The sequence below is a fragment of the Kogia breviceps genome, chromosome X (assembly GCF_026419965.1).
Source record: "Kogia breviceps isolate mKogBre1 chromosome X, mKogBre1 haplotype 1, whole genome shotgun sequence".
NCBI classification, from domain to species: Eukaryota; Metazoa; Chordata; class Mammalia; order Artiodactyla; family Physeteridae; genus Kogia; species Kogia breviceps.
Window position 1 is genome coordinate 88,266,156 of NC_081330.1, and position 16,030 is coordinate 88,282,185.

The following is a 16,030-nucleotide window of genomic DNA, read 5'->3' on the forward strand; positions in this document are numbered from 1 at the left end:
GTGCTGGGAGGAACAAAGACATTCTGACTTTGACCCCAAGTGTGTGCATATGTGCAGAGGTCAAGGGCCCTGTAGAGCTCAGTAGGCCTCACCAAGCCCCTTTCTCTTTCCATTCAGCTAAAGGAAAGCTCCAACCTCAATCTGCCTCGGACCTTCCTGGTGTCAGGAAAGCAGCGCTCCCTGGAGCTCCAGGCCAGGTATTTGCCCTTGCCTGTATCTTCCCTCCAGCCCCCTCTTCCCTTCAGATATGCTGAGGCATTCTAGGCCTAGTGCCAGGGCAGAGGCTACCTCCCTAGAGGAGAGATTGTTCCAGAGAAAGGGTGGGTACCTTTCCCCAAAGATGCTTGCTCTTCTGATGGGTTTTGTTAGAGGAGAGGGAAGAATGAGATAGTAAACCAAACATAAATAACAACAGCACAAATAGTTTATTGTAGATTCAGAGATGTAAGAGAAATAACAACCAATGCTTGGTCCATGATAGGAGTCTGGTTTGAGAAAAACAGCCCTAAAAGATATTTTCAAGACAATAGGGAAAATCCTAACTGTGAACTGGGCATCAGCTATCAGGTCATTATTGCTAACTTTCTCAGGTGTGATAATGGTATAGGAGGATATAGGAGAATGGCCTTGTTTTTTGGTGATGCATGCTGATGATTTAGTATCATGATATCTGTAACTTATTTTTATTTTTTTTTAATTTATTTGTTTTGTTTGTTTTTGTGGTGCACGGGCCTCTCACTGTTGTGGCCTCTCCCTTTGCGGAGCACAGGCTCCGGATGCACAGGCTCAGCGGCCATGGCTCATGGGCCCAGCCGCTCTGCAGCATGTGGGATCTTCCTGGACCAGGGCACGAACCCGTGTCCCCTGCTTCGGCAGGCGGATTCTCAACCACTGCGCCACCAGGGAAGCCCTGTAACTTATTTTTAAATGATTTATCAACCAAAAAATATATACATATACATACATATTATATCTACATATATAAATATATATTAATATATATATGAAATAAATATAGCAAAATACTTTCAAAATTTGCATCTATTTAGTGGATATATATTTATATATTTAATGTACTTGTGTTATCCTATTTACTTTTCTGTATGCTTGAAACTTTTCATAATAAAAAAAATTTTAATAACAAATTTTAAAATAATGCCTAGCTATTTAACAAAGGGGGCTTCATATCCATTCTCTACTTGAATGATTATAATAATAGTTCACATTTAATGAAGACTTGCTCTTATGCCAGGCACAGTTTTTGTTTTGTTTTAAGTTTTATTTATTTATGTCTGTGTTGGGTCTTTGTTGCAGTGCACGGGCTTCTCATTGCTGTGGCTTCTCTTGTTGCAGAGCACGGGCTCTAGGTGCACGGGCTTCAGTAGTTGTGGCACACGGGCTCAGTAGTTGTGGCTCACAGGCTGTAGAGAGCAGGCTCAGTAGTTGTGGCACACGGGCTTAGTTGCTCCGTGGCATGTGGGATCTTCCCGGACCAGGGCTTGAACCCGTGTCCTCTGCATTGGCAGGCAGATTCTTAACCACTGCGCCCCAGGGAAATCCCTGCCAGGCACAGTTTTAAGTTAATTTTAACTTAAACAATTTAAGTTTAAATTGACTAGTCAAATTCTTAAAACAACCCTTGAAGTAGCCACTGTTACCATCAACCTCACTTTACAGATGGGGAAACTGAGGCACAGAAGAGTTATGCACCTTGCCCAAGATCCCACAGCTAAAAAGAAGCAGAGCAGGAATTGGAGCTCATGCTGCCTTCTGAGGGCCCAGGTGATAGGGTATCGAGGCCACAGTCAGGGCCAGCAAGTGGATGCACATGGGTAGATGATCTGCTTCTGACAGGCTGTAAGGAATTAAGAAATGAGAGTCAGAACCCTCATTGCTGGAACTGTGTGGAGGCAGGAGAGAGAGATGAACGTAGGCTACAGGGTGTCCTCCTGGAAGATGAGAGAAGGGAGTTAGGTTTGATGCTCTGAGAGTCTGAGAGAGCATCTCAGAGGCCTGTGGCCAGGAAAGTGAGAACAAAGGCGACAACAGGCACTTCCAGGGGAGGGCAGGTGTGGGGCCCAGTCAGGCCTCAGCAGAGCCTAAGTGATAAGCCACGTGACTGGGATGAGTCCTCTGCTGGGAGGCTGGGAAAAGGAGGGGGCTGCAGAGTGATGCTGGGCCCAGAAGGGTGCACCGAGCAGTGTAGGGTTTCCTCCTAGTGGCAGAGGGAAGGCATGGAGCATTTGCTTTGCAGTTGCTTTTACTGCCCTTTAAAACGTTGTTTTTAATGAAAAATTTCAAATATCCAGAAAAGTAGAAATACAACAAATACCCATATGCCCACCATTTAGACAACTGATTCTCAACTTTGGTGACATAGGAATCAGCTGAGGAGCTTTTAAAAAATACTGATGTCTGGGACCCACCCCTGGAGACTGGTTTAATATGTCTGGGGTGTAGCCTGAACATGGGGAGTTTTAAAAGCTCCCCAGATGATTTTAATGTGTACACCAGGGTTTAGAACCACTGACTTAGGAATCAGTATATATTTTTGCCTTCCTTCCCCAACTCTCTGGTCTGCCCTGCAGTCTCCAAGGCCTCTACCCTGGTGCAGGCCCATCAACTGCTCACTAGGAGTAGGACCAGCTTCTTGGCTGACTCCTGCCTGGCCTCTTCTAATTTTTAGTTGCTCCGTGGCATGTAGGAGCCTGCCTTCTTTATTTTTTAAACCCAAACAAATTTATTAAGTACCATATCTAATGACTTTACCAAGATCACCAGATATATGGTTGATATAAAAAGTTATATTTCTACATACTAGCAACAACTAGAAAATAAAATTAGAAAAATGTTCTTTACAATCATATCAAAAGTATCAAATACCTAGAAACAAATTTAATGAAATAGTTTCAAGACCTCTACCCTGAAAGCCATAAAATTTTGCTGAGAGATATTTAAAAGGAAGTAAATAAATGAGAGATTTATCATTTCATGTACTGAAATATTCAATATTGCTAGGACTATGATGATCTCAAATTGATCTACAGATTCAGTTCCAATCAAAATCTCAGTAGATTTTTTTTGTGTAAAAGTTGACATACTGATTCTAAATATATATGGAAATGCAACGAACCTAGCACAGCCGGACCAATCTTGATGACAAAGTTTGAAGATTTACATTACCAGATTTCAAGACTTAGCAAAAAACTACTAAAAAGTGTTTTATGGCAGAAAGGTATAAATTAGACAGACTGAACAGAATAGAGTCCAAAAATAGATGCATACATATATGGACACTTTAAGACAAAAGCAGTAAATACAGTTCATGAGGGAAATTATGTAGAGAAATTAGATATCTCTATGGAACAATATGAAGCAGCCATATAAACTTTGATGGATAATAACATACTATTTAAAGCTTAAACAAAAAGCAACTCACACTGATGGAGCACCTAGTGTATCAAGGATTGTGCTGGGCACTTTACAGATCACCTCAGTTACTTCCTAGAACAACCCAGACTGATAATTATCATATCCATTTTACAGGTGAAGAAAAATAAACTGCCCTGCTTTCTCAAACTTGACATTCCAGCAAAAATAGGGAACTATTTATGGTTTCTCGTATGTTCCATACTCTCACTCACACACTTCACCCTTACCCCTGTACTTGAGGGCTAGCACCTCTTTGAGGAAACCTTCTTTAGCAGCCCCCACCCAAACTCTAGGATGGGACAGGTCTTCTGGGCTCCTCAGCCCCATTTTCCTTCTGTCAGAGCACTGATCCCCCTGTATTGTCCCTTTCTCCCCCTCTAGACTGTGAGCTCCTTCCTTGATGGTAGGGTCCTCTCTGAGGCCCAAGTTCCTAGCACAGGGTCTGGAGAGTATTAATAACTGTTGAATAAATAAACTCAGATAGGTTATATGACTTGCCTAAGGTCACATAAGTGATAAGTGAAGGAGCAGAGGGTCAAACTCAGGTCTTTCCAACTCCAAAACACCTGCTCTTTACCAGTACAGTTGCTTTTGGTTGGCCTGCCTAACCAAACATCTTTCTTTCCCCCTGCCCCCACCACCTTCCCTACCCAAGGACTGAGGAGGAGAAGAAAGACTGGGTCCAGGTAACTTCCAAGAAGGCTTTGTGGTAGGGGGCTGGAAGAGTATTAACAGGTCTTCAAGGGGGTGGTGGGCTCTCCCCTAAAATTCACATCTGACCAGAATGGGCCTGGACACCTGCCTTCCAATAAACTTTACCATCCCCATTTTACAGATACGCAAACTGAGGTCCAGAGGTTAAGCAGAAAGTAACCAGTTCTTCCTTTAGAAAGCTGGCTCCTCTGAGGGTGTAACCCCAGTGAGTTAAGCCCTGTAAAACCTTAATCCCAGATAGTAATAGCCAGGAAGGCCTTCTGTGGTTTTTCAGCCACTGATCCCCCTCCCTCACTTCACAAATATAAGAACTGAGACCTGGATTTGGGAAGGGACTTGCCCAAGGTCATATACCTAGCAAGGGGTAGAGCTGGGCCTAGAACCCAACTTTTCTGACTCCAAGCTAGGTTATAGGAAGGTAAGGTAAGGGTGGAAATGGGTGGGTTTTGAGGTGTTCTGACCTCTTATTTCTTACACCTCCTCCCAGGCCATCAACTCTACCCTCCTGAAGCATGAACAGACGCTGGAGACCTTCAAACTGTTGAACTCCACAAACAGGGAAGATGAAGACACACCCCCCAACTCTCCGGTAAGAGTCCCCACCCCCCCCTCCTGCACCGGGACCCCCTCCGGGCCTCCAGGTGCCCACCTTACCTTGTGATGCTCCTCTTCCCTTCCCAGAGGGTAAAGACCAGAGAGGCAGTACATGACCTCAGAAGCACAGTCTTCTTTTGGTAGGCCACAGAGAAATCATTGGGCAAACAATGCTCAGAAAGTAGACGTGACTGGTCATGAGTTGCACAGTGAGGTAGAGCAGAGCCAGGACTCAAAGGCAGGTCTTCTGAATGTATCTGCTGCCTCCCAGTGATGATCCAAGCCTTGGGGCAGGGGCAAGGGCTGGATGGACTGGACTGGGGAGTAGCTGTCTCTGACCTGAGACCTGGCCCTCTCTCCAGAATGTGGATCTTGGGAAGCGGGCGCCTACGCCCATCCGGGAAAAGGAAGTCACCATGTGCATGCGCTGCCAGGAGCCCTTCAATTCCATCACCAAACGCAGGCACCACTGCAAGGCCTGCGGGCATGTGAGTGTTGGGAGGCAAGGGCAGAGCTAGGGAGGAGACAGGCTGGCAGCCCAAAGGCCCACTTCTAAATGGGCACTAAGTGGGGGAAGGCTGTGAGTCTGCTGTGGGAGTTGGTACACTGAAGGGGAAGGCCCGCTGGAATCAGGCTGTTCTTACCCACTTGCCACCCCAGGTGGTTTGTGGGAAGTGCTCCGAGTTCCGGGCCCGCCTTGTCTATGACAACAACCGCTCCAACCGTGTGTGCACTGACTGCTACGTGGCCTTGCATGGGGTGCCTGGGAGCAGCCCAGCCTGCAGCCAGCATACACCCCAGCGCCGGAGGTCCATCCTGGAGGTAAGAGCCAAGCCCCCCAAGTAACCCACCCTGACCACATGGGCCCCAGCCACCCACGCAGTGGTGGCTGAGGCCTGGGCATCTCTGAAATCATAGTACCATGTGTATCCACTGAACAAGTGACCCAGGCTTGGAGTGAGTAAAATGAGTATGAGTGAATTAAAGAGTAATTTTTATTTAAGTGCATTATTCTTCACAGTAACTTAACCTATCAATGCTATTCCTATTCCTGTTTTACAACTGAGGAGACTGAGGCCCTGGGAGGTTATTTGCCCATGTTACATAGTGAGTGACAGCTTTCTTATTACAAAGTAGGATATATACACTGAATGAAGAAAGTTAGACAATATAAACAAAAATAACAAAAAAACCGTATTCCTTTGACCCAGAGATTACCACCATTAACGCTTATGCTTCCTATCTTTCTAGATGTGTGCACATACACACACTTTTGCTTGTTTTTTAAATTGAGGTATTTATTTTATTTAACGTTTAAAGAAAGCTAACTCTGTGCCAGGCACTCTTCTAAGTGCTTTGCATGTATTAATTCATTTAATCCTTACAACAGCCCTATATGCTCTCCTTCCAAGTCAATATATTTCCATCTAGGGCTGGGATTCTGGGACTGACTGCCTTACCCACCCACCCAACCCCTTAACCACAATGCTAGGTTGCTTCTCGCTGAGTGTAGGGAATGCATGTGATGAAAGATGAAAAAAAAAAGATGAAGTGTAAATGCATAAATGACTTGAGGAATAAATGGACTAATGGAAGAATGCCTGACTGGCATTAAGGTGCCCCCACTGAGAGCTACACACCCCTCCCACCAACTCTTAGAGGCGGCAGCCATGGCCCAAATCTGGCAGACAAGCCTGGCTTTGAATCGTGATTCTGACTCACTGAGTGACAACGGGCAAATCACTCCCACCACCTGAGCTTCAGCATCCTCCTCTGAGACATGGAAATAGCAATCCCTATGCTGAGGGGATGTTGAAGCCAAGAGGAGCCAGGCTAGGCCTCCTATCAACATTGATACCCCCCATGTCTCTGGCCACAGAAACAGGCCTCAGTGGCTGCGGAGAACAGCGTCATCTGCAGCTTCCTGCACTACATGGAGAAGGGCGGGAAAGGCTGGCACAAGGCATGGTTTGTGGTCCCTGAGAACGAACCCTTGGTGCTGTACATCTACGGAGCCCCTCAGGTGTGCATCCTACTCCTTTGGGTCCTTTCAGCCACCTGGCAAAACCAGGCTGCCCTCCTTTCACCTGAGTCCTTCACCTCTCCTTGACCTTGGAGGATAGGGTGACCCTAAGGAGAAATCAGAAGCCCCCACCCTTGTGAGACAAAGACTGGCTAGAGACAAGGAGTAACTGTGGGTCAACTTATGTAGAGAAAAGTCGGTGACTTGTTGGGGGGCTAGCTTCTTGGAGGAAGCTGTAGTGGAGACAAGGCACTGCTTAATCCAATTTGGAGTGGGGAAGATGCAGATGGGGGGCAACAGCCCAAAGCCCGGAAAACATATGCTAGAGAGACTAGCCCACCTGGTTTGGGGTGTGGAAGGAAAGAGGTATTTGAACCAGCCTGTGTTCTAACCCCAGTTCAGACATTTTCCTGTTGCTCAGTGAAGCCATGTAAGGTTCTTGAGCAGGGGAAGGAAAAGAGGGGTTTAGCAGATACAAAACCAGTGAGAAGCCCAGCCCCTAGGTGACCCCTGGCTTTGTCCCTGTTCCCCAGGATGTGAAAGCCCAGCGCAGCCTGCCCCTCATTGGCTTTGAGGTGGGGCCTCCTGAGGCTGGTGAACGGCCTGACAGACGGCATGTCTTCAAGATCACCCAGAGCCACCTGAGCTGGTACTTCAGTCCTGAGACAGAGGAGCTGCAGCGGCGCTGGATGGCTGTGCTCGGCCGGGCAGGCCGTGGGGACACGTTCTGCCCAGGGCCCACACTGTCTGAGGACAGAGAGATGGAGGAGGCACCAGTGGCAGCTTCAGGAGCCACAGCGGAACCCTCCGAAGCCCCCCAGACCCGAGACAAGACCTAGAGGGTTTGTGGGTAACTGGGGCCCCCTGCCCCACACTTTAGCTGCCCATGTCCAATTGAGGGCCCCAGCCTGCTCTCTCCCAGCTCAGTCAATACTTGAACTCCCATCATGGGCACTTTCAATCCTGAATGCTGGGTCTTGGGTTTTTTAATTCATCTTTTCACAAAACCTGGGCTTTTAAAAAATATTCCTACAGTGATGTTAATTTTTTTTAAACCCTGTCCTCCAGGGAGGGTGGGAGCTGTTGCTAGACCTGCCTGAATTAGGCCATTTCCCCCCAACCCCTCAATACCCTAGAGATCCTGCCTCCACCCAATTCCCCCCAAAACACCAGAGGCAGGAGATCTGGATTCAAGTGCCAGCTCTGCCACTGATCCCATGGTCCTGGCCCACCCCTGCCCCCTCAACCAGTGTCTTCACATGTATGATGCTACATGGGGTGGTGACCTCCTGCCTCCCCCACAGCTTACAGCTTCTACCTGGCCCCAGGCTACCCAGTATTTTATCGTCCAGACCCATGGCAGGGCCACCGGGCAGGACAGGGGAACAGTGGGGGAGGACAATGAATACTCTTTGTTTTGTTTTTTAAAGAAAAATACAGTTTATTTCAGGCTTACGGAAATGTTCAGAGCGCTGCTGTGCTCCATTCGTCCATCTGTTTGTTTGTCCAAAGTACCAGGCTGCTGGGGTGGGCCCAGAAACTGCTCTCTTGCTGAACTCTGAAGCTCAGCTCCCAGAAGGCTGATTCCAAGACTACTCACAGGTCAAGCCACAAATTAAACAATAAGGTATTATTTATTGAGGTCTTAAGCCTCATCCCCAGACTTCAATGGGATGAAGAGTTTGAAAAGAGGTTGAAGGAGACAGAAAATAAAGCCCAGGTCTCCCGAGCTCACTGCCTAGACAAGGTCTTAGACATCCTGAAGGAACCCAGAGCTGGACACTAGGCTGCAGGAAGGAAGCATTCCTGGGAGGTTCCAATTTCTGGGCAGGGGCATAGAGCTGCTCTGTGTGGGGGCAGGGGGAAGCGAGGGAGAGGAACCACAGCTACTTCCGTTCACATCATCAACTAACCTCTCTTCCATTAGCAAGCTCATCTCAACATTCCTTACCCAGCAGGAATACTGGTTCTCCTGTTGGTCCTCTCCCTTCACACATGCACCTGCCTACTACCAGCCAGCGTTTAGATTTTCCTCTAGTCACTCCCATACCCACTCATCCCTCCCTCTTCACATTGACTGCACCCAAGTGGCACTTCGCTGGGAAACCAGGCCTCATCATTCAGACTACCCCAAGACCAAAGACCCTTGGGCTCTTCTTCCCCTGGAAGGAGCTGGACAGGGGAATGGGAGAGGGTGGAGATGGGGTAACCAGTCCAGAGGTCCATGACCCTCCAAAAAATCCCCTACAAACAAGCCCCCAACAACTAGCAAACAAGGACCCAGACTATTTCCAGCCCCACTCATTTCTTTCTCCGGACAATGGTCCAGCCATCCTCCACTATATCCTCTTCCTTAATAGTCTGGGAGTCTGGACCAGGCTGGGGGCAGACCCCATCTGTAGCTGCCTCATCATTCGTAGCTGCGACCTGGAGGAGAAATACAAGAGAGAGCTAAATACAACATCTCCCAACTGTGGCCAATGGAGACCCAGCCTCTCCCAGCTTTGCCAGGACTGGCTGTGTGACCTCAGGAAAGTTTCCTGCCCTCTCTGGATAATACAGCCACCACCACCATCACCACCACCCCCATCACTTCCTTGTGAAACTAGCTGATCTTCCAGAAGATTGAAAATATCTGCATCTCCACACCCAAGAGGCACCCCCTTCACCTCCATTTCCTCCACGCTGTTTGCATCATCATCCTCATCAGTCTCTTTGGCTGTCGTCAGTGCGGTGGCTCTGACCTTGCACTTTCTTTGGGTGATGAGAGAGGCCATCTCCTTCAGGGCAGCCCTATCACCCCTCTGGAAGTGGTGGAACATGGTCTGTAGCTGCTGGCTCACCTACCAAGAAAACATTCAACCAGCTTGGATTTTCTAGAGAACCTACAATACAACCAGCCCGTGTTTGCAGCAAGAGTGGGGAGGGGTCTGGAATTTTCCAGAAGAGAATGGGGCTCTTTCCTCCCCAAGGAGTTCACTAATGAAGCAACTACATATGAAGGGCTCAGTAAGGGTCTGAAGCATTGAAGGAGGGCCCTTCCTAGCAGGGAAGGCACTAGAACTGGGTTTGAAAAATGTAAAAAGGGAAGGCAATCCCAGCGGGGGCAGTAATGTTAACCAGAGCAGGGGTGGAAATGTACCTGGCCTGATGTGCCCTTGAGATGGGGGTGACGAACAGACCTAGCTGAGAATGATGTATAGAGAGAAATAAAAGAGGCAAGATTTGAAAAGCCTGAGAAGACTAGACTCAGGCAATAGGGAGTCATAGAAAGTTCTTGCACAGGACTCAAGAAAAGAAAGGTTACAGCCAAGAGTATTTGTCTAAAACAGACAGGGAGAAGAAAGGCTGCAGGCAGGGAGACAACAGTTGTTTCCACAATATGCTCACCTGGGGCAGACTCCCATCCTCCACAACCGTATCAAACTCGTTTGTCATTAGCTCCCCGAGGAAGTCCTCCACCTCATCTAGCTCCAAGTCAGCTGAGTAGGAAAGGATAGGGTCCTCTGATCAAAGACCAGCCAACTTCATCACCCCTGCCCACTACTCTTCAATACCTACTTAGTGGATCCACATCTGGTTGGTGGGTAAAGGTTCAGTGAGCCTTTTATTTGCTAAAGTGCTCTACTTTCTAGGTTTTAACATGATTTTTAAAAAGAAAAAACCAAACACTAAATAAAATACCGAATTTCCAATCTCCTGCATTCTACTAAGCCCTCTATTCCTGCAGCATTCCATCCACACTTGCCCTCTTTCATCTGGCCTATTTTAACCGGCCTCCTCTTTGTGTGACCTTGAGCATGTAACTTACTCATCTCCAAGCCTCAGTCTTCTCATCTGCAAAGTGATGTTAATAGTAACCTCCTTGAAGGTCTGTTATGAGAAGGCACCCAAACAATGCCTACCACAGGGGAGACCCATAATCCATGTTCACTTCCATCACTCAAGGGCTGAAGTTTTTGAAATGTAGAGACTCTTCCCAACTGTGGTTCCACCGACACAGGAGGCCACAGACCAATGGCATAGGTAAGAAGAAATGGATGTAAGTGCTTGCCACGATGAAATCATCACAGCCTTGACCTAACATCCTATTGTGTTACTTTGGCTAGGACTCAGGGCTTCAGTTACCTTATAGGTCCATGCTCTACTTTTTCTGAATTAGAGAATAACTCAAGAAAGTCTTCCACAAAGCTCCTTGCTCTCTCTTCCCTCTGGGAGAGCTCATTCACCCCCTCGGCTTTCCCTAACACTCTAATATCCCCCAAATCTGTCTCCAACCCAGACTACTCTCCACCCGTTTCACAGGTGCCTCAGACCTTCCATATCCAAAGCCAGATTCATCCCCTTACCCTGCAAACCTACTTCTCATTCCCCAGCGTTCTTCTATTCCATGAAAGGCACCTAAGCCACCCAGCGACTCAAACCTGAAACCTGCCTCCCTTCCCCTCCCCCTACAGCCAAACAATTTCCTTAGGGCCACCCCTTCTTTTCCATGACTATTGCCACTGCCCTAGTTCAGACCTCATCATTTTCTAGACAGAAACAGCTTTCTCATCAGTCTTTCCCTCTCCAGTCCATGCTCCACACTGACTACTTTCTAGCCAGAAAACCCCATCGTTTTAGATCCTGCTCATGAATTTTTAATCACCTACTGCAGTGTTTTATGTTCTGCTTCTGAGAAATAACTGTCCTGCTGTGTTTTAAGGGAAGCTATTCACAGAAAACTAATGGGAACCAAAGGTAAACAGGTTTCTTTTTGGTGATTCTTAACCTTATCCAAGCCTTTAATATGTTAATGATTACTGTGACTCTCAAGTAAGAACTGAAGAAAAGAGCTTTTCTTATATAATTTGACTAGAGAAGCTTTTTCTTTGCCGAACATCTAACAGAACTAGTCTTCCAAAGCATGCATTTTGGCAAACACACTTAAAGGACAAAAATCAAAGGCCCATAAGGCCTTCCATGTCTGACCCCTTTCCAGGGTCCTCTCCAACCCCCATTCTCCACCACTCCTCCCTTCCACACACCCACAAGCACACACACACTGTTATTCTAACACTGAGATCCCCACCACTTTCCAAATATAACACATAATCTCCTCATACCACAGGACTTATTTTTGAGTGCTGCTCTCTCTGCCTCCCCCACCTAGTTAACTCCTTCTCATCCCTTAAGATTCAGCACAGGGCTTCCCTGGTGGCGCAGTGGTTGACAGTCTGCCTGCCAATGCAGGGGACGCGGGTTCGTGCCCCGGTCCGGGAAGATCCCACATGCCACGGAGCGGCTGGGCCCGTGAGCCTTGGCCGCTGAGCCTGTGCGTCCGGAGCGTGCGCTCCGCAACGGGAGAGGCCACAACAGTGAGAAGCCCGCGTACTGCAAAAAACAAAAACAAAAACAAAAACAAACAAAAAAAGATTCAGCTCAATCACCACCACCCCCTAAAGATCTCCAAAAGACGCTTCCTTCCCAGTCTCACATTACCCAAGCACCGAGCTCCTGTTTACTAGAACACCTATCACCCTATGTGTAAACGCCTATTTACTTATCTGGATCCCTCACTAGATGATAAACTTGCTTAAGAGAAAGAACACTGCCTAATGTCATCTCCAAGACTAAAAAACTATATGAAAATTTTGTAAAAATCATACTTCGCAAAAGACTCCCTGCAGGGCCCCTTATTCTTAACGACCCTCAAGACGCACCAAAGATGTAGGTCGCTGCTGTCCAAATAGTCAAATGTGATTACTGAGCACTTAAAGTGGCTAGGCCAAATAAATGAGATGTGCTAAATAAAACACATTTTTCAAATACCCACCAGATTTTGAAAACATAATGCTAAAAAATGTAAAACATCTCATTAATAGTGTTTTATACTGACTACATGTTGATGTACTTTAGATATGTTGAGTTGAATAATATTAATTTCATCTTCTTTTTACTTTATTAAAGTGGCTGCTGAAAAATTTTAAATTACGTGATGCGACTAGCATTGTATTTCTATTGGACTGCGCTGGTGGATACTTTTATATCCATTTTACAAATTATGAAACTGAGTCTCAGGGGTGTAAACCAACTTGTCCAGCCTGATACCCTGAGTCAATGGCACGGCCCGTAAGGCATTCGAACTCAGGATTCTGACTCCAAAGCCTGCATTCATTCCATCTCGCCCTCAGGTACCAACCGACAATTGCTCAAGAGAAAGTGCGGACTCACTAGGATCAGCTTCCTCCTTCCCCCGCCCCCACAGAGACACGTCCTAGCGCCTCACATTCACTCACCATTGCGGAAGAAGTACTCCTCCACTGCACCCCCCAGCCACTGAGCCTTCTCCTGGCTGTGCACACCCCCGAAGCCGTTCTCCACAGCGATCTGCGAACACAGGCCCAAGCCCAGCACGTCAACCCGGGAGCCGGCCTACGGGGGCGCAGGAGGCCGCTGCTTACACCGCCCAACCAAGCCTCGGGCGGCTTGCCGGGCCAACTCCTCTTCTGCCCCGCTCTTTAACCTTTGTCCCAGCCGTGGCCCCGCTCACCTGCAAGGCGGGCCAGGCCTCCAGCGCCGCGCGGACAGCAACCCCAAAGAGCGTTCCCGAATCTTCAGCAGCGCCCGCCATCATCCGGCCGCGGAGCATGTGATGTCCAGGCGGGCCAATACCTGTGCAGCACCGCCCAGGCAGAAGGAGTCGGAAGCCGAGCCTGAGAATGCCGATTCGCCTTTCCGCAGACCTGGCAGCAAGACTAGAGCAATAGCAAAGTCTGTCGAGCAATCGATGACACCACCGCAGTCACTCACATGTAATAATTAAATCTAAGGAAGCCAGGAGGGGAGGGCGGCTGAGGCCATGAGTTCCGGACCCATGGGTACTGCGCAGAAAAGATGTGGGGAACTTATTAAAGATGCACATTTCAGGCCCTAGGACAGAAGAAACAACCTCACATAGCATTGCCTAAAAATCTGCATTTAATAATGCATCCTGACATCTATAGAACACTCCACCCAATAACAGCAGAATACACATTTTTCTAAAGTGCACGTGGAGCATTTTCCAGGACAGACCATATGTTAAGTCTAAAGCAGGCCTCAATAGATTTAAAAAAATTGAAATCATACAAAGTACATTCTCTGACCACAATGGAGGAAAATTAGAAGTCAATAATGGAAAGACATTTGTGAAATTCACAAATATGTGGATATTAACACACTTCTAAATAACAAACGGGTCAAAGAAAAAAATCACAAGAGAAATAAGAAGACATCTTGAAATGACTTGAAAGCTAAAGCAGAGCACACCAAAATTTATGAGGTGCAGCCAAAGCAATGCTTAAATGGAATTTTATAGCTGTAAATGTCCCTATTAAAAAAGAAGAAAGATCTCAAATGAATAACCTGACCTTCCCCCTTAGGAAACTAGAAAAAGAAGAACAGAGTAACCCCAAAGCAAGCAGAAGGAAGGAAATGATAAAAATTGGAGAGGAAATAAATGTAACAGGAAATAGAAAAACAACAGAGAAAATCAGTAAAACCAAAACTCAGTCTTTTTAAGAAAGATCAACAAAATTGACAAACTTTTTGCTACATTAACTAAGTAAAAAATAGAGAAGATCCAAATAACTGAAATCAGGAAAGAAAGAGGTGACATCACTACCAAATAGTCAAAAAAGCCCATATATTGCATGGTGTCGTTTATATGAAATGTACAGAACACGCAAATCTATGGAGACAGAAAATAGGTTAATGGTTGCCTAGGATAGAGGAAGGGGGAAAATGTGGCCTGACTCCTAATGAGTATAGGGTTTCTTTTAGGGGCAATGAAAATGTTCGAAAATTAGATGTGGTGACACCTGCTGTTAGGGCCGGAGTTGTGTCCCGCCCCCAACCCCCATTCATACGCTGAAGCCCAAACCCCCAGAATGTGGTTGTATTTGGAGGCAGAGCCTTTAAAGAGGTAATTAAGGTAAAATGAGGCCATGTGGGTGCACCCTAGTCCGATATGATTGGTGTCCTTACAAGAAGAGGAGATTACAGCCCAGCGGTTAGGACTCCGTGCTTCCACACAGGAGACACAGGGGGTTCAATCCCTGGTCGTGGAACTAAGATCCCACAAGACGCGTGGCGTGGCCAAGAAAAAAGAGGAGATTAGGACAGAGAAACCAGACGCATGCACAGAGAGATGACCATGTGAACACACATCTGCAAGACGAGGAAAAAGGCCTCAGAAGAAAGCAAACCTGCCAACACCTTGATCTCAAACTTCTAGCTTCTAGAGCGTTGAGAAAATAAAGTTTTGTTGTTAAAGCCACCAGTCTGTAGTATTTTGTTATGGCAGCCCTAGCAAACTAATATAGTTGCACAACTCTGAAAATATACTAAAAACCATTTAATTGTACATTTTAAATGGGTGAAGCTTATGGTATATAAATAATATCTCAATAAAGCTGTTTTTAGAAAAGTATTATAGGTGATTCCCTCTCACAGCGAAGGTTGCAAAGTTTGGACAAGTCCATGTTAACAAACAGTACTGATACTTCTGTGTCTGGCCCTGTGCTTAGTACTGCTGGGTCATGGGGTTTGGTCAGATGCTCAAGGAGCTTACAGTCTGGCATGCAAGATTTTCCAAGGACCATAGAGTATGATCAGTGCTCAGGGTGAATGCAGATTTTTGAAAGGCCTGAGGCAGATAGAATTTTGCAAGCTGTTTTTAAGAAAAACAGTACAAATTTAGGAATGAAAGTGAGTATTGCTTTAGATTCATAAAATAAATTTTAAAATTTTCAAATTCCAATTTTTAAAAAAACTGACAAATGCCACAAACATCCTCAAAACTAGAGAAAAAAAATATTTTTATTAATTGCCTGACTCTACTAATTTTTCCCCTTTTTTTGGCTGCAAACACTTTGATATCCTCCTGTAAGTAAATGACAATTATTTTATAACAACATTTTCAAGAGAGAATAAAAAGAATTCAATTGAATTCAACTCCATTCGGTTGATCAAAATATTTTGTTATTGGTAGTTTAGAAAAATGTCAACTTCACAGCTTGTTATTAGTAACACAAAATTTAAGATTGTTGTTAAATTTGGGAAAACTTCTATTTAGTTTCTTTTACGTGTGAGCTGTAAAATTTCATGGTATTTTGACTGTTCTTGTGCAGTGACAAATCTTAAGTACTTCTCAAATTGACAATGCTCAACACCCAGAGTCTTGGAAGTGGTCTGTGTAAGTGTGAGGTGTGAAGGCTTAAACTTTATTAGTTCTATGATAAATCC

The 16,030-nt window shown here is 46.2% G+C and overlaps 2 protein-coding genes across 2 annotated transcripts in view; one reads left to right on the forward strand and one right to left on the reverse strand.

Moving 5' to 3' along the window:
• FGD1 (FYVE, RhoGEF and PH domain containing 1) overlaps nt 1-8,224 on the forward strand; it is a 36,181-nt gene extending 27,957 nt beyond the window's left edge. The window contains exons 12-18 of the mRNA XM_059049752.2: nt 118-197; nt 4,088-4,118; nt 4,634-4,735; nt 5,103-5,228; nt 5,401-5,562; nt 6,620-6,763; nt 7,297-8,224. Of these exons, the coding sequence (XP_058905735.1) occupies nt 118-197; nt 4,088-4,118; nt 4,634-4,735; nt 5,103-5,228; nt 5,401-5,562; nt 6,620-6,763; nt 7,297-7,602 (951 nt within the window). The 3' untranslated portion in view covers nt 7,603-8,224. The remainder of the gene's footprint in view (nt 1-117; nt 198-4,087; nt 4,119-4,633; nt 4,736-5,102; nt 5,229-5,400; nt 5,563-6,619; nt 6,764-7,296) is intronic.
• A 154-nt stretch (nt 8,225-8,378) lies between these two features.
• TSR2 (TSR2 ribosome maturation factor) lies at nt 8,379-13,434 on the reverse strand. Its single transcript, XM_059049807.2, has 5 exons — nt 13,296-13,434; nt 13,042-13,132; nt 10,154-10,245; nt 9,433-9,606; nt 8,379-9,190 (listed from the first exon to the last, which is right to left on the reverse strand). Exons 1-5 carry the CDS (start codon nt 13,392-13,394, stop codon nt 9,065-9,067), a joined length of 582 nt encoding a protein of 193 aa, XP_058905790.1. The 5' UTR covers nt 13,395-13,434; the 3' UTR covers nt 8,379-9,064.
• Nucleotides 13,435-16,030: the final 2,596 nt, after the last annotated feature.